The sequence below is a fragment of the Silene latifolia genome, chromosome 6, assembly GCF_048544455.1.
Source record: "Silene latifolia isolate original U9 population chromosome 6, ASM4854445v1, whole genome shotgun sequence".
NCBI classification, from domain to species: domain Eukaryota; kingdom Viridiplantae; phylum Streptophyta; class Magnoliopsida; order Caryophyllales; family Caryophyllaceae; genus Silene; species Silene latifolia.
The window spans coordinates 107884689-107909787 of NC_133531.1; the positions used below are offsets into that span (position 1 = coordinate 107884689).

Consider the following 25099-nt stretch of genomic DNA (forward strand, 5'->3'; position numbering starts at 1 on the left):
GATGACAATCAAACAACACTATATAACATATACCTCATCTATGACTGCCGTCTTATCTGAATCAACATGACTTTTGCGCTTTTAGGACGGAACTATGCCTCATAGATTTCAGAATATGTGCCTAGAAAAGTAGAAGGTGTTAAATCATTAAAAATAATGGCACCACATGATTTAGAGACTAGTCAAGTGTTTATCCCCCAACAATGTATCAAGTGGCAGAACAATGAAAGTCGAAATGCTTAAACTTTAAAACGTTTTGAAACCACATACTTCCATTAAAATTTAGTTTGTAAATATGTGACAATACACAAGATGAAACATGTTATAGATGTTAATAAAGATAATGAGAATTTCAAATTATTAAAATAAAAATCCTTGTGCTGAAAGCCAGAAACACATCCTATATTCTCCATTTCCCCTCCTTTTCCATCCTCATCCTATCCCTCCACATTTGTTATCCAAACACGCCCTAAAACTAATACCTAAATTGACTAACACGATTCTCGTTAACTATAGCCTTTACAATTTGAACACTTAACTTCAACAAACATCATTTTCATAAAAAATTCACATGACTAAGAAAATGCACTCATAAAATGTATCCGGCTTACTGGAATTGCAAAGTACTTACATAATTGGAGCAACAAATGAACAGTAACACAATTATTAACTGAATGTCTCCCTATCGACGAGGTTATTGTCAAAGAGACAAAGACGAGTCTTTGCTTCAAATCAACGAGAATAGCATAACAAGATCACACATGATGGAGATGAACTGGAATAAACTTTGAGAATAATTAATTAGCTTATAAGATTAAAAAAACTTACCTGAATGAAGCACGATTAGGTCGATATTCTTCAATTAATTAGGAAACAGCAAGATCTTCGATAAAATGCAGGAAACTTTAATCGAACGACATTTGAAAGTTAAAAACAAAAGAAAGAAGTCACGAATGCTACCCTAATCAAATAATTTGAATCATAAAAATCATAAACATTGAGGAATAAGAAAGAAATTGGGGAAATTGAGGATTTACCTAAATTTTAATCATTCGAAATAAGAAAAATCGATGATGAAATCAGCTAGAACAAAGAAGGAAGTCAAATTGAAGTCGCATGTATGGACTAATTTAGTCGAAATCATAGTAATGGTGCTCGAGGAAAAAGGTCAGATGAAGGAGGAAGGAGTAAGAGTAAACAAAACGTATAATGATAGAAAATTAGGGAGATTGGTTAGAAAAATAAGTATAATCTCAGCCCTTGTTTGTCTAAGATCTAAGGGTTGTGAGAGGTTCTCACAGTTCTCATTATCTTGATGGTTCTCACAGGATCCCAAATCTATATGTATATATATATATATACATATATATAGAAATAGGATCTCGTGCGAACCTAAAGTTCGGTGCGAACTGTGCGAACTAAAAAAACCCAAATTGGTAAAATAAGAACAATGGCTGATTATTGATTATGACTTATCTCCTTCTCTTTTTCAGTCAAACTAATACACTCAGCCCACTACCCTCCTTCCACCTTCCTCAACCATCACCTTCTGACGCCGGCCGCTCCGATGATTCGACGCCGGTGACTCCAACGCAGCTCCGACACCGGCCACTCCAACGCAACTCCGACACCGGCCAACTGCACTTCCGATACAAGCGTGTCTTTCATTCACACCATAACCTCCCTCGACCTCATCCGTAACTATCTCCACCACCTTTAGATGACGCCGACGACAGCTCTAGCACAAGAATGACCACCCAAACTCCGGCGAAATTCTGACGGTAATTTTTAAATCCGAGCATCGTTTTATTTGTAGATCTGGCGAAGGTTTTACTTCCCCTGAGAAATGCGGTGTTTTGGTGGTCGATGTGGTGGTGGTATTGGGCGTTAATGTTGTTGTTGTGGTTGGTATGGACAGTGGGTTTGGTTCATGGCTTGACAGATGTTGGTCTGAGTTTCGGAGATGTTCTTGACGGGTATGGCCGATCACGCGCCGATCGATGTTGATGTTGATCGGCGGCGTGCATGACTCGGCCGGATTTTAAAATACTCAAATTTAGTACTCATTCATAGATCTTTTCCTGTACATATAATAAGGTTAGTATTGCAGGAAAATAGTGTTAGCTAAGAATACTATACTTGCTAACAGGCATATTACAAGGACCAGCTTCAATGTTGTATCGTCATTTCGTCTTCCACCTCCTTCCTGCGCATGAGCGAATCGATAAGTTTCTTTCAATGCTTAGGCTACCCATGTAAATGTGACCCATAGACATGATTCAGGAACATGTGATGCATTGAACTAATGATGATTTTGTAATAACTATTTTTAGCCAAGGGCCAAATGCTGAAACCTTTCGATAAGACAATAATAACACTCTCTCTGAAAGTTGAGAAACATTCAAACTAAGAAGAGACGGTTTGATACGGAGTTTAACATATTCTTGAATGGGATGAGACAATGAGTAGTGCCAAATCGCATAATATTGGTATGGATACACATGGTATTACCGCATGATACATGTGTATCTAATAATTATATCATGTGTATCTGGAAGTACTAACTTGTGTATGAGATTAAGATAAGATCCATTGCAAAAATAAAATGTTGGACATTGTTTTAATAATAAATTTGGTCGAACATTAGTGTCGCCATAAGTTTTGCCTTGCTTTATAATTCATTTCTAAGAAGCCCGATTAACAATGACAATTTATACTAATTCATTGTCGGTTTAGTCCCATGTTCAATTTGAGAACACTCTTACATTTCTTTTTACGCTATTGTATACACCTCCGTTTGGCCGACCATTATCTTGCAAGCTAGATACACGTTTTTACCTTGCTAGATACATACTTCTACCTTACTAGATACACGTCTTTAACAAGTTAGATACACTTGTTTTCCTTACTAAATACACATCTCTATCAAGCTAGATACACTCCTCTACCCTGCTAGATACACTCCTCTACCCTGCTAGATACATACCTCTACCTTACTAGATACACGTCTTTAACAAGTTAAATACACTTGTTTACCTTGCTAGATACACATCTCTAGCAAATTAGATACACTCTTTTACCTTGCTAGATACAAACCTTTCTAAGCTAGATACACATCTCTGGTAAGCTAGATACACTCCTTTACCTTGCTAGATACACATTATTAATTACGTGGTCCTTAATATTTATATTTATACTCATTAAATCGTACGTTTTTTGTTTTTGGAAAATACATATGAGTCTAAGGGAGTACTAGATATATGTCGATTAGTCAAATGTTAGAACGACACGAATATGATTAATATATGACGATTCCAACAAAGTTGAGTTACAAAACAACGCGTCTTATTTAAAAAATTAAAAATGTTTGATAAGTTGGTTATGTAGTCATGTATAAAACACTAGCATAGTAGTATTATAGAAGACACGAATCACTTAGGAATTCAGTAAAACTAGTCTAGAGATATAAGTTAATAGGCGTACTCTTGCTCCAATGTATTTTATATTAATTTAAGTTTGGATACACACTTCTAAGTTACTGTATACATATCTTTAACTCGCTAGATACACTAAATTTATTAGATACATACCCTTAGCTAGCTAGATACACTCCTATAAATTACTAGATACATACTCATAGCTAGCTAGATAAATACCTTTAACTTGCTAGATACACTAAATTTAATAATACACTCTTATAAGTTACTAGATACATACTCATAGCTAGCTAGATGCATACCTTTATTTTGCTAGATACACTTCTTTAAATTACTACACACTTTTTATATTGCTAAATACATTACTTTCGCTAGATAGATATACTCTCCCTTACTATATTCTTTGTTAATCTTTCAACTTATATTGGTACATGCTGAACAAAGTCAACTTCTGATTTCCCATCCAAAAACATTAACTTCTTTCCTCAAATTTTTTGAAACTGGGTAAAATCATAACCAAATCATATTGCTCCAAATTCCCGAATTTAACCCCCGATTCATTCCTAATCCCACCCGTAGTCTTCTTAGCAGCAACCTCAACAATTACGCGACATTCATTTATCCATTCATTCGTTTAACACTATATAATCATCCTAATTCCATACAGCCGCTTTCTCTCCTACATACCCGGCTACACTCTTAGTGGTGCTGACTGTTGTGTCCTTGGCCTGCACAGCCTTCTCGGTAGCATACTCAGAGGCTCACTGAGTCCCAGTTTTGATGTCCCCTGCTTTCTCGGTGGTGTACTCCTTGGTTTTCTGACCTGCACTCGAAAGGGTTTCTTTGATTGGGGCCAGCTCCTCTGAAAGGTATTGGGTTGTTGCTCCAACCCTATCACGTGTTCTGGCTGCTGTTGACCCAAGTCCATACTTTGCCGATTCTTTGGTTGCGTAAGCAGCATTTACAGCCTCTTCCTTTGCTTTTGCATATCTTATAAAAATATTAGAACACCATTTGGCCACATTAGTCCGTGGATTTTTAGATTTCAAGAACAGCATGTATATAGAATTCAACATACTTGAAAGAAGGGAATTATCTACAAGGTAGAATAGTGATAGAAAATAAATAATGTAGAATGCAGGTGTAATGTAATAATAATGAGTTTGGGATTAAAGTACCTCTCCTCAGCAGCTCGAATGGCATCCATGGAGTTTTGCTTTGAGCTTTTTTGTCTATACTTGTGTAACTTCTTCAAATATTGACCGTTGGTTAGTGAAAACGACACATATAAGATTTCTGGTATCGTGTTTCTTCCAATGCTTGGAGAAACATTTATGGCGGCACGTGTCACGAGCATACCTCGCAGAACCCATCAACACGACAATTAGTTAACTGCAAACTACATTGACCGTTGGTTAGTGAAAACGACACATATAAGATGCCAGTACTGAAGGATTCTCATCCGGTTATCTCACTGATATTTTTTAACATGACAAGACCAAGAAAAGGCTAATATAGCCGATACTAGATGGATACAATTTATTATATGACCGATAAAAAGGCCTGCAGCGACATTAAATTTGCCATTGCATCTAGTCTACTAACACCAATTGAGACTGTTGCCACGATCATGATCAAACCTTTGCAGAGATTTACATCCCTCTGCCTAAGGATCTTAACTACCCTTTTCCCTAACTCTTCAATTTGGGGAGTAAACTTCAATGCATCATAATTTACCTTACACCGTAACTTTTGAATCTCAATAGGCAACCCATTATTTGCCAGTTGAGTATCGGTTTTATTCAATTGTACAGCCTTATTATTCAGAAGCAGTGGAAGAATCTGTCTCACATCAAATAGACAGAGGATTAGATGCATTACTCTTATGCATACAAAAGCTAACTTATTGCACGAAATTCTAGCAAACTACTAATTAGGTCAAATTGAACTAACCTGGTTTTGGTAATAAGATAAGTCTGACCAACTAACAGGAGGCAAAGAATACATCGGGTTAAATTCATTCCGTAGCTTCAACTTCAAAGGCAACTCTTTCAGTATCCGAACCTCATCTCTCAATGATGTGATGAAATGGTCAAGATCAAAAATATCATGGAACTCACTGTCCAACAATCGAAAACAATAAACTTGTAACAAGTTCAAGATACTCCTTATTTCCCCAAAAAGTCTAAAGAAAGCGAAATCAAGTTACCTAAGGTCATTCCAGAATGATGTTTTATCCAACTTTGGGACAATTAGAGTGACATTTAGATGTCTTGCTATGGCCACCATGTCACATATCTGTGAAAATATAACAGTCACCAAACAAAAGCGGAAATTTAGGTAAGACCATTTTTGATCAAGAAAATATGTAAACGTAACCAACTTACAGCTTCTCGCATTTGATTAAGATTTAAGACCGCCATTGCATGATACCATGAGATAACCATTGTTCTTATAAACTCCTAAATCAACACATGAATCGTAGATGTCAGGTAATCAGGCCGAAAATTGGTCCCCTTTCGCAAAACAAACTAATTGCAAAAAGTACACAAAATGACAAACTAATTACTCATTCTAGGTAAGACATATCATTAGCACACCTTAAACTAACACTACCTCTAATAACAACATAAATTCTTCAACAACCATAATTAACAACACCATCGAAAAAAAGCTACATTATTGTATAACAAACAATCAAGGGAAAACCACACAATCTATAATGCTGAAATGTCTCTACTTTTGGACCAAATATTTAATCTATAACAATAATTCGGATGCTTAAACATCTACATCATTTCCTACTAATTACTCACTCCAACCATAGGCAGTCCATAGCACAAGTCCCAAATAATAATTTACTAACCAAAACACCTCCATCGACAGCCTACCAAACCACCGGCATTAAAAAATGGAAATCCAAAAAAACAAGATCTACAAAATGATGCTAGAGTTTGAAACATTACCATCGGAGATTCGTGGTAGGTGGCCGTAAATCGCCGACAATAGCGTCAGATTAAGGGACTGGTATTGGCGCGGCTTCTAATTTAGCGACGAGGTACGACGATGAGGAGAAAAATTTGGGCTGGGGAGGAGGTCGTAAACCGCCGACTATGGAGGAGAAAATTTGGTGCGCCGGTGAGGATTATACGGCGGTATTGTGCCGGCGTCACGATGCTCGTCGTTGTCGGGCGGCGACGACAGCAGGTCGAGATTTATGTTTTAGAGGAGTGGGAAAAGGGGAAGAGAAGGAAAAAGATAACACCGTCCGATCTGATATCCGTCGTTAGCATGGTGGTGGCCGGCGGCAGTTGGTAGTGGCTGAGGTGATGGAAAGTTAGGATTTGAGTAGGTGTATTGAAAATATGATTTGGTTTTGAAAGTTGGCAGTACGTGAGTATGAGAGGTTGGGCTTTTGAGCGGATGATAAAAGTAGTCAGCCTGTGATAGGTAGTTCGTACGGTTCGCACTGAACTTTAGTTCGCACCTGACCCCGACCCTATATATATATATATATATATATAGAGGTAGGATCCGGTGAGTCCACCTAAATATTTGAGTCCATGAGTCCATAAAACAATATCACGAAATTTTTTTAAAATTTTTTTTTTTTCGAAAATTTTTTTTTTTCAATTTTTTTTTTCGAAATTTTCTTTTCAAAATTTTTTTTGTTCGAAATTTTTTTTTTTCCGAAATTTTTTTTTCGGGAATATTTTTTCGTGTAAGCTGTGATATTGTTTAGTATAACGTGTGATATTGTTTAGCATAACTTGTGATATTGTATTACAAAACAATATCACGAATTTTTTTTTTTCAAAATGTTTTTTTTCGGAAATTTTTTTAAACAATTTTTTTTTCGTGAAAGCTGTGATTTTTTTTTTCTTTGCAAGAAGGTTTTTTTTTTTTGAAAGCTGTGATATTGTTTAGTATAACGTGTGATATTGTTTAGCATGAGTCCATAAAACAATATAACGCACTATACAAAACAATATCACGAATTTTTTTTAAAATTTTTTTTTTCGAAATTTTTTTTTTTCAAATTTTTTTTTTCGAAATTTTTTTTTCAAAATTTTTTTTTTTCGAAATTTTTTTTTTCGGGAATATTTTTTTCGAATTTTTTTTTTCGTTTAAGCTGTGATATTGTTTAATATAACGTGTGATATTAGTTAACATAACTTGTGATATTATATTACAAAACAATATCACGAAATTTTTTTTTTCAAAATTTTTTTTTTCGGAAATTTTTTTAAACAATTTTTTTTCGTGAAAGCTGTGATATTGTTTAGTATAACGTGTGATATTGTTTAGCATGAGTCCATAAAAAAATATCACGCACTATACAAAACAATATCACGAAACTTTTTTTTAAAATTTTTTTTCGAAAATTTTTTTTTTCAAATTTTTTTTTCGAAATTTTTTTTTCAATTTTTTTTATTTTTTTTTTTTCGGAAATTTTCTTTTTTCCGAAATTTTTTTTTTCGGGAATATCTTTTTCGAATTTTTTTTTTCGTGTAAGCTGTGATATTGTTTAGTATAACGTGTGATATTGTTTAGCATAACTTGTGATATTGTATTACAAAACAATATCACGAAATTTTTTTTTTTCAAAATTTTTTTTTCGGAAATTTTTTTAAACAATTTTTTTTTCGTGAAAGCTGTGATATTGTTTAGTATAACGTGTGATATTGTTTAGCATAACGTGTGATATTGTATTACAAAACAATATCACGATTTTTTTTTTCAATTTTTTTTTTCAAAAAGTTTTTTTTTTCTAGCTGTGATATTGTTTAGTATAACGTGTGATACTGTAAGCTGTGATATTATTTAATATAATGTGTGATATTATATCATGGACTCACGGACTCAAAAAGATAGGGTGGACTCATGTGATCCTATATATATATATATGGGATCCGGTGAAAACCACCTACATAGTGAGAACCGTGAGAACTCCACCATAAGGATTATTTTTGTAAAAAATAACGACATATTTGGATTCGGCATAGAATGTTATTCCTAGATAACATATTTTTTGGTTCAAAATGTATAAATTATTGACCGGAATCGAGACGAGAAACATTTTATTAATTTTCATGCACCTACTACTCACTTTTCATGTATCTAACAATTTTCACGCACCTAGAACTCGTTTTCATGCACCTAGAGTCTGATATTTTCATGCACCTAGTAATCATTTTCATGCATGTAATAATTTTCACGCACCTAGTATTTGTTTTCATGCAGATATAGCCATTTTTGTATACCTAATTGTATATTTGTACATTAAGTTTATATTTTGTAAATGAAATCAAAATTTTTTTGTTTAGCTTACTAAATTTGTGTTGGAATAAACTAAACTAACGGTAAATGATCCATCAAAACTTTAGGAACAAGATTTGATGATGATTTAGTAAGGGTTCTCACGGTTCTCATTATATTAGTGGTTCTCACCGGATCCCGATCCTATATATATATATATATATATATATATATATATATATATATATATATATATATATATATATATATATAGAGAGAGAGAGAGAGAGAGAGAGAGAGAGAGATTGGATTTGGTGATTTTGGTTCTTATGGTGAGTTGTGAGTTGGGGGAATCTCAGCCACTAGATTATATTAGAGATGAGTGGCCAAGATCAAATCTTACATGTCATATAAAACCATTGTCATTTACTTATTTTCTCTTTTTTCTAATGTTACTTTTTTTTTTACTTTAATTTTTTTTTTCTCTTTTTTTTTACCTCGTGTTATTATGCTTTTTTTTACCCCTTTGATTTTTGTTTTCTCTTATCTTTTTCTTTAATTTACTCATTATGTTACCTTTTTTTTCTTTTTTCTTTTTGTACCGGATTTTTTTTACTTGAAATTTTTTTTACTCTTATTTTTTTTACCTCGTGTTATTATGCTATTATTGTGCTTTTTTTTTACCTGGATTTTTTTTACGACTTTGATTTTTTTCTCTCTTTTTTTTTTATCACATGTTATTGTTATTCCGCCGTTATTGTGATGTTATTCTGCTGTTACTTTGATTTTTTTTACGACTTTGATTTTTTTTCTCTTTTTTTTTACCATATGTTATTGTGCTGTTATTGTTATTCCGCTGTTATTGTGATGTTATTCTACTGTTACTGTGAATTTTTTTACGACTTTGATTTTTTTTTTCTTTTTTTACCACGTGTTATTATGCTGTTATTCTACTATTATTCTGCTGTTATTGTGATGTTATTCTGGTGTCACTTTGATATTTTTACTACTTTAATTTTTTTTACTACTTTGATTTTTTTACACTGTTTTTTACCGCATGTTATTGTGATGTTATTTCGGTGCCACTTTCGCTGTTATTCTCTCTTTCACTGTTATTCTCTTTTTTTTTTACCACATTTTCTCGGGAAATTTTCTTCCAAAAACAATTAAGCCTGCAACATTTAATTTTGAGGTGCTTGCTTGTGTGCTTCTTATTTCACCTCCTTGCTTGTGTGCTTCTCATTCAGCTGCTTGTCTACTTGCTTTTGTGTTTAGCTTCTTGCGTATTTGGTTCTAACTCGAGCTCGAGAATAAAAACCCCCGGACCCAAAACCTCTGATCCTTATAAGGACGATCCCAAGCTTAAAAACTCAAATTTATATAACAGAAGAGTAATCAATCATCTGTACTCCCTGCATTTGCATCTGGTGGTAAGGACAACGATAGAAACTTCCACAAATATCGATTGAAGTTAATAAAAATAGAATCACTAGTGAGTGGCCTTTCAAAAGCAGTTCTCTCTGTATAATCTCCAAAGGTTCTCTGGAAACATGGAAGATAAAAAACAAACAGACTGAATTGACTTGGCTTAGTAAAAATTTAGAACTTCCAGCAGCATGAATAGATTACCTGGTCCATAACAGGGGGATGTTTTCCATGGTGAAATGTAGAGACGAGAATGGCCAGAGCATGAACATGATTCAAGCTTACATTGAACTGATCTTGTAGCATTCTGGCTCGCTCTTCACACATGTTGGACAGTGTTTCCTTTCTTTTGAAAATAGTATCTTGATAAACTTTATTGAACAGCCATGCTGCGAAGATCATCAAAGCTACAAAAAAAAGAGATTAGTACCTTCTTCTGCCATTTTGTAGTACTTTTAGTAGGAGTTTGGGTAGGCAATGGAAGCTTGTGCTGCATACAGTGCTGCGGTGACTCCGGTAACTCATTCTAATTCCATACCCTAAGTTGGACGCTAGAGAGATACACGAACAAATGATTATCATCCCCAAAATCACCCACCAGCAATTCGTCAATAACGAAAAACACCTAGACTTGCAGGCATCTTGTGCATCATCACTATGTATCCTTGACAACTCATTTACACCAGCATGTTGCAATTAACACTTTCCGATTAAATTCAATTTGAAACTTAATAAAAAAATAAAAAAAAAATAAAGGTGCAATTAAAAAGGGGGAATTGAAAAGGCATACGGATTCAGAAAGAGAAGGTCTGGCAGCAGAAATACTTATACGTCGCATAACATTCATTGTTTTATCCTCCGTAATTGATTAAATAAATTGGCAATTTCTTCCCCTCTTTTTCGAACCCTATTAATTTGAAGGAGGGAAGGAAGAATTTCAATGAATGAAGATGAAATAGGGGAAAGAAATATATTTGGGAGAAACAGAAGAGCGGATAGACTTGTGCGAAATGGAGTTGTGTAGTGTTGTTTATGATGGAGCGATGTTACGGAATCGCCATTGGAGTATGGTGAGATCGCTGAGTTGAGTTGCTGATTTTAGAATATGAAAGAGAAGATAGAAGTAGCTGTTTGATAAAATTTCAATCCTAACCGTGGATTTAGCCTTATTTAATGGCTGAGATTTAGCCTTATATATATATATATATATATATATATATATATATCGTTTTTCGACCATGTCGATTATAATTATCGTAGTTCACTAATATAGTTCACATAAAAGGTAATAGATAATAAATCGACAAGACCTCTCACATATTTAAAATTGAGATTAGCCTTTCCAAATAGTAGGACCCATGAATCCCTTTGACATTTGGGGTAGATTCGGTTTCTCGTGGTACTTTCATTTTTCATTGGGTAAGTGGGGTAATAACAAGTTATTACACGCGAAGTTTGGTTGGTCTCAACGGGACATGAAGACTAGTTTTATGTTCCGAGGCTAGAGATGAACTTAACATAAGTTCATCGACCGAGAGTTCTAATTGTATAATCGGTTAAGGAGTTAACCCACCAAGTTATATTAGTAAAGGATATATCGGTTTCCCGTGCCCGAGTTAATATGGATTTGGATCTCGGAATCATTTATATAATTGGGTGGAGGTCATTATATAAATGCTAAAACATGCTAAAATGTTTTTCATATATTTACGATGAATGTTGTTTTTCCCATTATTTTGTTGATTTATATTGTTCTTCATTATCGCTCCTACTCATATACAATATCATTCGATTTTAACACGAGTTTCCGCTAAACCAATTTTACTAACGACAAATAGAATCTCTTTCTAAATCCTCAAAAGAACAATATCATAGGTTGTGGACTAGTTCCATAAGAATCGTTCTATTCCATAGAACTCGATAGGAGTTGTCCTAGGTCATATAAGATTAGCATCTTAAAATTCCTAACATGCCTATGTATGATTTCTTGTGAAGAAATATGACTAGGGGTAATGATTAGTCAAAATATGTTTTGATAATATCATCTATGCGTCTATGGTTCACAAGTCTTATTGCTCAAACTAAACACTTGTCATCAAGTACTTAAGTTATTAAGAACATGACAATGTTCAATTGGTAAATTGATTTGTCAGAAATTTTGATTGACCAAATACCACAATAGAGTTAACCCTTGTGAAGGATTAACTAGGAATTTATATGAAGATAAGTCTTCATCAAATAGAAATTCTTAAAGTTAGTGGGAGTAATAAGAAGTAAGTACCTATCTTAATTGTTAAGGATAAAACTAGGCTCGAAAGAGAAAGTTTTAGACACTAAATTAGATACAAACCCCAAAAGATCAAGGAAGTTGGTTGTGTGACTCCAACATATTCCTTCTTGAATATCAATGACATTGACATTGCATTCTTGCAAATTATCACGTCATGAGTATTTGATACAAATATGTGAATCATGTTAGAAATTGCCACATTTCATATGAAATATGGCAAAAGGACGTCAAAACCACCTTTCTAAATGGTATTTAAAGGAGGATGTGTTCATAACACTATCCGAGGGTTTTGTAAATCCTTAGAATCCTAACATTGAATAATCGTTTGACGACTAGCAAGAATAAATTTATAAATTTACATGAATGGAACTAGGGTAGTTGCCATTTCATCCATGGACATATAAGTGTTATAGTGTACTCATTTTAGTTTTGTATTTAGAAATGTACCTCAATAATTGTTATGATGTACACCAACTCTAAATAAGAATATAATTCAAGTTTTTGTATAAAACACAAAGGGTTTCCCAATTATGCAACTAAAACAAGCGTTCTGCCCTATCCTACAACGATTAAGTTGTGACACCCTTAAATAACCCGATAATTAATCTAATTTCCAAGTATCCTAACATATGAATGCTAAATTGACTAATTTAAACTATCATGTGAGAAATATAACAAGTAGTAATCCAAACTCTATCAACCATAGCCGGCTTGCATCTCACCTTCTATGATTCATAGAATCACCAAACAAGAAAGGGCAATATATCAAAGACAGGCATAAGTTCTTAGTACCGTCAATAGTCACTCTGTAACTCGAGTCTATACCACGAAGTAGGGAAGGTAATCGAACCGGTATCTTGGCTCAACGGTTAATATTAATAAAACATGGCCAAGACACAACACAACCCTAGCCTAAAATCTGCGCAGACCTAGACATGCGGATACACACCACCGCACCCAAGACCCACAATTTTTCTAAAACAAAGTGAGTACCCTAAGGAGTCCACCAAAGGGTTGGCTAGTACTTAAGCTGACCACTTACTAACAAAATAAGTAACGAGGTCATGCCCCAACTTGGATATAAATCCACTAGTCAGGAACACAAAGGCTATTAAGCAGTGAACATATACTCGTCAGAGACTATAAAGACCTATCTATGATGAAGGCCGAAATACTCACCTAGGACCTAGTCACAAACTAGTCCCGGCTTGAATACTTTAGCCCACACCACACAAGACAAGTAAGACACTCACTTAACCATAAGAGGACAAAAAGTCCAACTTACCAACCTAAATGCTAACATTCTATCATGTGAAAGGCTATATAAATGTCTATTCAGCAGATAAACCAACAGAATCCTCAATACCAATTTCCAATTCTAACAATATTAACCATATTAAAGGCTTCGGGGAATCTAGGGCCGTTTTTACAATATAGGAAACTACTTAAAATTCAACTAACTACACATGTGAAATAGAGATATAATAAATGGCCTAAAGCAAGAAAAAGGCCGATTATCTAATTCATTCAACCGAATTTTTACCCGCAACCCCACCTGCGACGAGTGCACGGTTAAATTGCGGTGACCAATCACTCAATTAATCGACATCGCATCGATCAAAGGGACTAAGGCTCGATTTTTGACAATCAACAAAACATTACAATTATCGCTATGTAATTCATTCTGAGCCTAATCTTTACAATTTCATTTTCTAACCTATACTAACATGAGCAACTACCAAAATAAATATAATTTTTACCTTTAACATAATTTTTACTACTAATTTGATTTAATTCAAAAGTTTACCCATACATTACTTATTCTAATTATATCATTAATGAACCTAAAATGACGAACAATGCATGGAAAACCGCGAAACAAGCAACGGGCCGACCGGGCCAGCCGTGGGCCTTCTGGCTGCTGCCGCCGCCCGCCGCCCCTATTACTCCTCTTTTTTTCCGTTTTTGTTCATTTTAACATCGTCTGAACATTAATTAATCGTTCCCATACTAATATCCTAACTTAAACTAACCAAAAGACATGAATTAACCATGCATGCATCAAATTTAAACATGTGAAAATTTCTACTCAATTAAAAATCACCCAAACATACAAAAATCAAAGCATGTGACGATCTTTCGTTGAGTAACTCGAAATATGTTACCTTAAGCTAGAAAAAGAGCAATTAGCACCTTAAAACCCAAACCCTAACAAGCACTAGCCGCTATCCTCGACAATATACGAGTCCCCAAACTCGTCCTCCAATTCTTCACCTAATTAAACAATAAAAACACCATAATAAGTACATAAATACCGAAAATACCAAAAATTCGTCTTAAAACAACTTCAATAAAACTGAAATTAAATTATACCAAGTTGTAGATCTCGTCGAGGGGATTCCGGAAATATAAATTATGCGAAAAACCGATAAGAAACGCAAAAGTTATGGTGAAATTAAGCTTGAATTTGGGTAAAATGGTGTTTGGAAGATTGAGGAAGATGAAGGAAAGAAAAAATCAGAAAAATAGAAAGGGAAGGGGGAGGTGCCGCGTGAAAGGGAAGAGGAAAGGAGGAAAGACGGGTTTAAGACGGGATTTTTACGAGTCGGTTTTGGCTCGTTTCGATAATAATTAAAACCGTAGGTCAGATGCAAATTCCGACAAGACCAAAGTTTTTAAACACGAGATTACAAGAAAATTGAATACTCATACGACCCATTTCCAAATTCGTTTACCCAATGTTCAAAAGAATTGTCATTTTCCCCCCGATACGCCCTTATTTCGAAATAAAAAGTTTTACACGGTTTAAACTATTTTTAAACATCTCGAAACTATCAAAATAAATACTTTACCTTTAAATATAATAAAATTATATTTCTTTGAATTATTTTTACTTTAAATACATTAATATTAAATTTAACTTGATTAATTAATTATTTTCGAAATATATTAACGGTCCGAAATTACGGGGCGTTACATAAGTTTATGGTGAGACCATAAAAATCAAGATAATTATATTTGTGGACATGGACCATGGGGGCGCTTGGGAAACAAGCGTTTGCATTTGTGGAGTCGCCACCAATTTATTGTGGAAAATTGGAAATCGTGCGAATACCTCGTGTCATGTCAAGACACAAAGTAGTGACATGAACACCAAGAACTCGTTACCCTTAGCATTCTATGTCTAGAATGACTCTCGTGTATGCCAATGAACACGGATGTTCACAGAGATTTGGATTAAGGGGTGAGGGTACGTATTAGGAAGCTCTTTTGATCGAACACCTAATCCCGCCCGCCTCGATAGCGGCCTCTACTAATGATTAGGGAAATTATCTATACTCGATATATTGTCGATTATATGCATGCAATGCAACATCCAATAAATTGATCCTAGCATGTGAGAATTAGACTAAGTCGGTTATCACGTAATTTAACATACAATAAATGTCAAAGTCGGGATTTAAGTTCAATTGCATGTGAAGGCACACAAAGAAATATAATAAAGAAAATTACAATAATACAATAAAGAAATTACAATAATTACATCGGATTTATTGATTTATGTAGAAAATACTTCTAAAACGGATAATTTTGAGAAAAGAAATAAATAAACACATTAACGAACAGGAATTAGGGTGATAATACAAATAGAAGTTAATTAATACGTAATTAATAAACTAGGTCAAAACAAGACGGGAGTTCAGAGACAGAAATCAACCAGGAACAGGTGAAGCAGAGCTGCGCCCTCTGGAAGAGGCGCAGCAGTTGCTGCGTCTGTTCCTTGGCTCAGTTCTGGCTGTGAAGTCGGAATTGCAAATCGTTAATGTTCGTTGGTGATTTTAGGGCTTGATTATGCTATTTGACTCGGGTGAAAGTGATTAGCAGATTATTTACATGTAATTAATGGTCATGAAAGCAATAAACATGGATGAGACCGATTAGAACGAATTATTACAAGGTTTCAACGGAATAATTAACAAATTAATGAACTAAACAAATTAATTAGGTTATTAATGACGAATTAATGATGGATACGATGAACAACAGATGAAAAATATATCAACGACGAATTCCAGAGACTCAATATTGACGGATCGAACCTCTAAAACCCGAATTTGATTTTAATGACGAAAACCCGCAAATATGAATTACTTGGGATTTAGGTCGAGAATTACGTGTTTAATTAAATATTAATGATGAATATATGTTACATGTTAGAGTTATTATGCTTAAATTGTCATATGAACAATGAACAATTGAAGAAAGAAATAAAACAAACGAATCACCTAAGGACGAAGGAAGAAGAAAGGAAGCGAGAATGCGCCCCTCACGAAGAGGCGGCAGTGCTGCGTCCCTTCGAAGAGGCGCAGCAGTTGCTGCGTCCTTTCTCGACGGTCGTCTTCTGGTAATTCGTAAAAAAGGATTTAAAGCATGGTTTTAGAAATCGGTTTTATAAATACTTTCGACATAAATCTTACAATATGATTACATTAAATAAATGACAATAAGTAAAAGAAGGATTTACACCCTCAGACTTACATGTTTGACGAAACGAGATGAACTAAGTATACGTTTAGTGATGCTCGACTCGAATATAAACGAAAGTGCCCTCGTAAGAGGAAATTAAACAGATTGATTAAAGTTGATTATGGTGGAGGTCGTCAAATTGGTCGGTCATGCAAAACGAGGCTGGTACTCAGAAAGATCTGAGCTTACGTGGTCGAAAGTTCAAGCACGTAAACGCCAAAAAGTAAGAACGTGGTCTAGAATGCAAAGGGAGAAGAGAAGGGCGGACACTCGCGTGAGAAATATGTGAGACCGAAGGTCTCTATTATACTAATCACATGGAGGAAATAGGGTTTTCGGAGAAACTTTGGAAATGAATCACGAAAAGATACGAAAAAAATACGCAGAAAAGGACTTGGGAAGAGGCGCAGCAGGCACTGCATCTCTTGGAATAGGCGCAGCACTTGCTGCGTCCTATCCCAAGTGGTTTCCCCCTGCGAAAGAAAGATTTCCGTGTTTAGTTTATGGAATAACGGAATATGAGGTTGTGAGTTCCAAATTGCCAACCAACTTCAACATGACGGATATCCCGAAATTCAAGGGGCACGAAAACCCTTTGAACCATATCCGTGCCTTTAAGGATTACATGTCTATCAAAGGTATTAAACCTGAGATGTTCTTAAGGATCTTTCTTTCATCTCTTGACACCATCCTAAAACAATGGTTGTACTCGCTAGAACACAAGAAAGTCGCTACTTGGGACGATGCCGCAATCGAGTTTGCTAAACAATATGCGGATAATGCTGAAATCCAAGTCAACATGTGCACTTTAGAGGTTCTTACCCAAAATGACAAAGAAGGTTTCACCGATTTCCTAAGTCGGTGGAGGAAGACTAGTACCCAACTTGTTGAACGCCCGGATGAAGCCACCCTCGTGGAGAAATTCGTGGAGAACCTTAAGCCCATCTATGCAAATCATTTGAGGTATCAAAACATCAAAAATTTAAAAGACTTGACCGTACTAGAGACAAGGATCGAAGATGACATTCGTAAAGGGCTCTTGTCCAAAACGATAGGTCGTGGATATCAAGGCTCAACAAGTCGTTCTTACGGCTCTACTAGCAAGACTGATGAAGTTAACCTCCTCGAGTCATCTAAGAAGAGTACCCCTCTAAGGAAATTCACAAATCTAGGGGACACATATTCCAACGCTCTGAAAAGGTTGATGAAGCTGGGTAAACTTCAACCCATAGGCCCTACACCCGAACCAGAAAAGAAATCCAAATTCTGGGTTGAGAATTCGTACTGCGAATACCATAGAGGTAAGGGACATGATAAAGAGAAATGCTGCAAACTGAAAAATGTACTTCAAGATATGATTGAAGACGGTCGCCTACCAATACCACCTGGAGGTAAGCCTAAAAACACTCAGAATCCTCTTGGAGTTCTAATGATCACAAGTGATGAAACTACCTTAGATTGCTCACATCTTATCTCCTCAAAAGAAGAGGTGATCAACGGGATATGGATGGATAACAAGGAGGATGTCTACCTCCAGGATCTTCCCTTAATCAAGAGCGCCGAAAGCATCATAGATGAGATCATTGCCACACTGGACACAGAAACCAACACCAATCAGCAGAAAGGATGGAGAAAATCGATCAAGTGGACAAACAATCAAGGAAGACTCTTCAAGCTCACTACTAGAGAAGGAGAGATGTTCAAAGGAGAACCAGAAGACGATGAATTCGGTTCTGTTTACGATGATAATGAGAATGACCCAGACCCTGACTCAATCGGAATAGCTCCCTACATAGCCAAAGAAATACTACAAGAGGGGGAAGGGGGACTAGTGATAGAAAATACTGAACCCATCAACGTAGGAACTGAACTAGAACCCCAAGAACTTAGGATAAGGACAACCTTGAACCCCACCGAAAGGGCCAGTTTCATAGGCCTCCTACACGAGTTCAAAGACATTTTTGCTTGGTCCTACAAAGATATGTCAGGGATCGACAGGGACATTGCAGAGCATAGAATCCAAATCAAACCATGTTTCAAACCCATGAAACAGAAGCTTCAACGAATGAGGACAGAATGGGCTCTCAAGATCAAAGAAGAGGTCGATAAAAAATTCAAAGCCGGGTTCATCAAAGTTTCCGAGTACTCAGACTGGGTAGCTAACATAGTACCCGTGCCCAAAAAGGATGGGAGAATCCGTGTTTGTGTTGATTTTAGAGACATAAACAAAGCAAGTCCTAAAGATGACTTTCCTCTACCACATATCGACATATTAGTAGACAATACGGCAGATCACGCGTTGCTATCCTTCATGGAAGGATACGCGGGATCTAACCAGATCAAGATGGCCTTAGTAGACATGCATAAGACCTCCTTCGTCACTCAATGGGGAACCTATTGCTACACGGTCATGCCGTTTGGGTTAATCAACGCCGGAGCTACATACCAACGCACCGCAACTACACTCTTACATGACATGATGCATAAAGAAGTTGAGGTATACGTAAACGACATGATTATCAAGTCCAAGGAATTAGAGGGACATATTGCGAACCTTCGCAAATTCTTCTCAAGGCTACGGAAGTACAACATGAGGCTCAATCCTCAGAAATGCGCATTCGGAGTAACATCTGGCAAACTCCTGGGATACGTAGTCAGCCAACGAGGTATAGAAATAGACCCTTCAAAGATAAAAGCTTTAATCGAAATGCCGCAACCTCAAATAGAGAAAGAAGTTAGGGGATTCCTAGGCAAGGTACAATACATAAGCCGATTCATATCGAAGCTCACCATGATCTGCGAACCCATATTTAAGAAATTAAAGAAAACAGATCACATCGTGTGGGATGATGACTGTCAGAAGGCTTTCGACCGAATCAAGGAAATACTAGCCAAACCGTCAGTGCTCATGCCACCCCAACGAGATCAACCTCTTGGTTTATATTTTACGGTAACTGAAACAGCTATGGGTGCCATGCTAGCTCAAACTGTAGGAAAAGAAGAAAGAGTCATTTACTACCTTAGTAAGAAGTTCTTGGAGTACGAGTGCAAATACACGCCACTCGAGAAGACATGCCTCGCTCTTGCGTGGGCAATAAAGAAGCTACGCCATTACATGCTTAGCTACTCCGTCAAGAATTCTCCAAAATGGATCATGTCAAATACCTCTTCGAGAAACCCGTTCTCAATGGACGTCTAGCGAGATGGACCTTGATGCTCTCAGAGTTCGATCTCAAATATGTACCTTTGAAAGTCATAAAAGGGCGCGTCGTTGCCGAATTATTCGCCGAAAATCCCATCAATGATACACAAACGATAGACACCTGGTCGTTTCCGGATGAGGATATACTCCAGATGGATGTAGACTCCTGGGACCTCTATTTTGATGGGGCATTGAACTTAAGAGGATTTGGAATAGGAGTGTTGCTCATTTCTCCTGAAGGCGAGCATACGCCAATCTCTGTCAAACTCGACTTCGAGGTGACAAATAACGCTGCAGAATACGAAGCCTGTCTCATTGGATTGCAAGCGGCAGTAAGTTTAGGCATCAAGAATCTTCGAGTACATGGAGATTCCTCTTTGATCATCAATCAAATTACGGGATCTTGGAAAATACGAAGCGAAAGCATGGCACCTTATCAAGCCAGAATAGACCAAGTCGCTCAATTCTTCGATCAAGTAACCTACTTAAATCTACCTCGAGAAGAAAATCAATTTGCGGATGCTCTTGCAAAACTCGCATCTTTGATTAATATGCCGGATAGCATGGTAGAAATGCCTTTATCCATCGAACGACGGTCAGAACCAGCTTACGTGCACCAAATCACCGATGAAGAGGAAATTACAGAGGAGCCTTGGTTCCAAGCAATCCCAAACTTCAAACTCCATGGCACCTATCCACCAGAAATGGACAAAAGAGGACAACGCGCCATCCGTTTTCTAGCTTCCCAATACGTCCTCATGCAAGGAGAGTTATACAAAAGAACACCCCTTGGTATAATCCTACGTTGTCTTGATCATTCACAGGCACGGAAAGTGATGGAAGAAGTCCATGATGGAGAATGTGGCCCTCACATGAGTGGACCCATGATGGCAAAGAAAATCACACGTTTAAGATATTATTGGACCACGATGGAATCTGATTCCATCAAATATGTGAGACATTGCCATAATTGTCAAATCTTCGGGAATGTGCAACATGTTCCTCCTTCATTGCTTTACACCATGACATCTCCCTGGCCATTTTCTGCTTGGGGAATTGACATCATCGGTAAAATCACTCCAGCCGGAACAGGAGGTCACTATTTCATCCTAGTAGCAATCGATTATTTCACCAAATGGGTAGAAGCGACTTCCTACACCAGTCTTACGGCCAAGAACGTGGCAAAGTTCATACAAACCAATATCATCTGTCGATATGGTTGCCCACATGAGATCATCAGTGACAATGGATCACATTTCCAAGCTGAGACTGAACAATTGCTAGCCAAGTACAAAATTAAGCATCACCACTCCTCGCCATATAGACCACAAACCATTGGTGCGGTAGAAGCCGCAAACAAAAATGTTGTCACGATTCTCAAGAAAATGATTGACAACTATAAAGATTGGCCAAACAAAATACCCTTTGCTTTATGGGGATACCGTACATCCATTAGGACGCCTACTGGGGCTACTCCTTTCTATTTGACCTACGGCATGGAAGCCGTACAACCAGTCGAGCTAGAAATACCATCCTTACGTATTTTACTCGAAAGTCAAATCCCAGAAGCCGAGTGGAAGAGGGATAGGTATGAAGAACTCATCCTCCTGGATGAACGTAGGTTACTTGCATTACATAATGTGCAAACATACCAAGCGCGTATCAAACGGGCCTTCAACAAAAGGGTTAAGCCAAGGAACATCAAGGAAGGAGACTTGGTCCTCAAATCCATTTGGGCTCTTTTACCCGTCGATCCACGAGGAAAATTAAGACCCAATTGGGCCGGGCCTTTCCTAGTCAAGTCCATACTTCCAGGGGGTGCGGTTAGGATCACAGACCTAGACGGGAATGAATTTTCCAACCCAACAAACTTTGACCAACTAAAACGTTACTACGCCTAGAATAGGAGCAAGAAACGCGTCTCGCGTGACCTCACGTGTCGCTCTTGTGGCACGAAATAAACGGCCCCAGGCCAAGCTGAATCAAGATAAATGTCATCTTGCTCTTGCACTTTTACAATTTGTCATTCTCATATCATCAAATAAACTAAATTGCATTTTAGGAGTAAGTAAAGCTCATGCTTATTTTCTAAAGTTCATTACAAGCTCTTGCTAAAAACAATTATTCTTTTACATTTACTCGAACTACGCGCAAGGGTTTAATTTCATTTTTTTAAATGAATACGTAGGCAATCCTTCACGGGATACAACCCATTTCATCATTTTAAATGTAAAGAGAAGGACACTTACGAATGCACTTGAAATTCGACAAGAATAATGAAAAGAAATCCACAACGGTTTCATAACCATTTAACCTTTTTTATTTCATTAATAATAATAATAAATAATAATAAAGACTTAGGCTACTCTTCCATTTTCCCTTTGCCTTTGTCATTTTTATCATATTTCTTGTCACGACCTCGAGCCGGACGCTCTTGCGTCACTTCAGACCTAATCACCAATGGTCTCTCTTGTGGTCTCGCTTTGCCATTCTTGTCAACCACCACCTCGACGACATGAGAAGTCTTCGGTTTCTTCGAAGGATGAACAACTCGAAACCCGGCTTCTTCCTCTCCTTCAGTCGGATGCTTCTCCTTCTCCTTTTCCACCTCGCGAACCTTGTAGTCGACAGGTTCACGCTTCCTCAATCTCTCGTGCTCCTCTAGAGTGGTAGCTTTCCTCCACCGCAGATAGGAATCTGATACCCATAGAGCACTGACAGAAGAATTCAAGAACCAAATGTTACTCTGAGCCCATTTGATGGCCCATTCTCTTCGACTCTCAGTAGTAAGCACACGGCAGTCTGCGGGACAGTGTCAAGCTTCAGAATCATCTGCTTCAATCCAACATGCCTCATCAGCCTCTCCGGAAAAATGCATACCACAAACTCCAAGCCGGGAATGCGAAAAAAGAAAAAAAAAACAAACGAAAAAAAGAAAAAAGAAAAAAGAAAAAGAGAGTTCTTGTTACCTGCAAAATAATGGGACTTCCCAGATAAGGTAGGTCGCGATTAGCTTTCCTGTTATCCAAGCCCAATAGGATCTCTCCTAAACACAGACAAGCTGGGCTCCTGCACAGCTCCATTTGCTCAATCAAGCTCAAGAGACGAGAGTCGCCTCTCATATACTCATCAACATGCCCTTGAAGGACATACACATGTAATAGGCAAAACCCGAATGCCCTTCGCCTCGCAACATAAGAGACAGTGAGATCAACCCCATTGATAAAGCGATCGATGAAATCCAACATTCGCACTCCTTTAGAAGTCACAACACGGTCAACATCAACTCTGGCCAATCCAAGCAAGTCTCTAAACTTATTCTTATACCTTTGAGAAGTGGAGGGAATAACATGCAAATGTTCCGGATCCCATCCACTAATCGCAGCAATCTCCTCGGGAAATGGGCAAATGTCGCCTCCAGGGAAGGCAAAAACATGATAATTCGGGTCCCAATAGTCAAGACAAGCATCTAGGAACGGTTTGACTACCTTGATCAACTTCAAGCTCAAAAGTGCTCCAAAATTATAAGCACCCATGTCGTGTTTCTCCACGTTGGAGAACTCATTTGTCCATTCTTTTAGACGAATCTTAAGAGTATTCATGATGTATGCTTATTTTGGGAAATTTGTGTAATAAGACGAAGAAAGACGGAAGAATTATGTGAATAAAACCTCCCTCGACGTCTCTATTTATACTAAAAGCTTTTTCCTAAAATCCGTCAGAACGGACGCACCGGGGAAAGGGCGCAGCAAGTGCTGCGCCTCTTCGAAGGGACCCTGCTCTTGCTGCGCCTCTTCCCCATCACTCTTTCTGTGATTTTCCGCGTTGGATCTTTCCTAAATTCCTCAAAAAATAATTTCCTATTCATACGGGTTATTATTTTGGTAAAGGCGTCAGGTTGCCATATTTCGTGTTTCCTAATTTCGCGGATGCGCATCTCGAGACGACATCGACATTTTCGTCATTTTAGCACACTTGTACATTTCTTTTAATTTTCTTTTTTTGGGGAATCATTTCACCAATTTAATCTAAGTTATTCTTTTTTCAAATCTATACATTTTTGTATTTAATTCAATTATATCATTTTTCCAACTCATACATTTCTTTTTACTTTTTCTTTTTGGGGAATCATTTCACTCTCCATTTCAAACTTAGATGTTTTTTTCTTTTTTAGGGGGTAACCCTCCCTGCCGTCAGGTCATTTCCGACCAAATTTTTGCATTTTCATTTCTGGTCATTTTTTTGCTTTTTCGAGTCATTGTTTTGCGCTAATTTAGGCCATATGTACAAATATATGTTCTGTGTGATTTCTGTGTAAATTTCGGCAGTATGACGGCGTAAACCGTCATCTACCAAACCTGTCCAAGGCTAACCTGCAGGTACAAACAAAGCAACCCAGCAGCAAAGGCACTCAGGCCATCATATATACGATCAAAAAGGGATATGTACATCAAACTGGGGGCTCGAGCCCTAAAACAAGATCCAAATGTCCAAAGTGGGTCCTAAATTGTATAAATGTACAAAAATACAACCAAAAAAAAAACAAGAAGCAACACGGAAGCTACTGCTGGCCGCCGTCTAGCTCAGCAACTCTCGCCTCGAGAGCAGTAACCTCGGCGTCGCGGACCTCGAGCTCCTTCAGCAGGCGACCCGTCTCCTCCCGGGACTGGGCAAGCTCTCGCTCCAGCTCACGCTCCCTCTGCAAACAATAAAACTGGCTCATGTCAATCACTCCAAACATAAAGGAAAATTAGAAAATTGAAAAATAAAGTAAATGGAAGGTTCATACCTCACGTCCTTGGCCGCCAGCAAGTGCCTCGACGGCAGTAGCCCGTAGCCGGTTGGCTATCCTCCACAAAGTCACGTACCGGGATGGCGCAACCTACATTTCAAAAGAAAGATTCTTAGCGATTGGACAAACTTGAGCAAATGCGTTCTTATGCAAAACTACACGAGTTA

General features: G+C 37.1%; 1 protein-coding gene across 1 annotated transcript; it reads right to left on the reverse strand.

Annotated features, from left to right (window-relative positions):
* Nucleotides 1-4198: 4198 nt before the first annotated feature.
* Nucleotides 4199-5884, reverse strand: LOC141588453 (rhamnogalacturonan I rhamnosyltransferase 1-like). The gene is made up of 5 exons (XM_074409896.1): nt 5825-5884; nt 5647-5735; nt 5391-5556; nt 5078-5279; nt 4199-4533 (listed from the first exon to the last, which is right to left on the reverse strand). The coding sequence occupies exons 1-5, from the start codon at nt 5882-5884 to the stop codon at nt 4199-4201; spliced, it is 852 nt and encodes a 283-aa protein (XP_074265997.1).
* Between the last annotated feature and the right edge of the window lie 19215 nt (nt 5885-25099).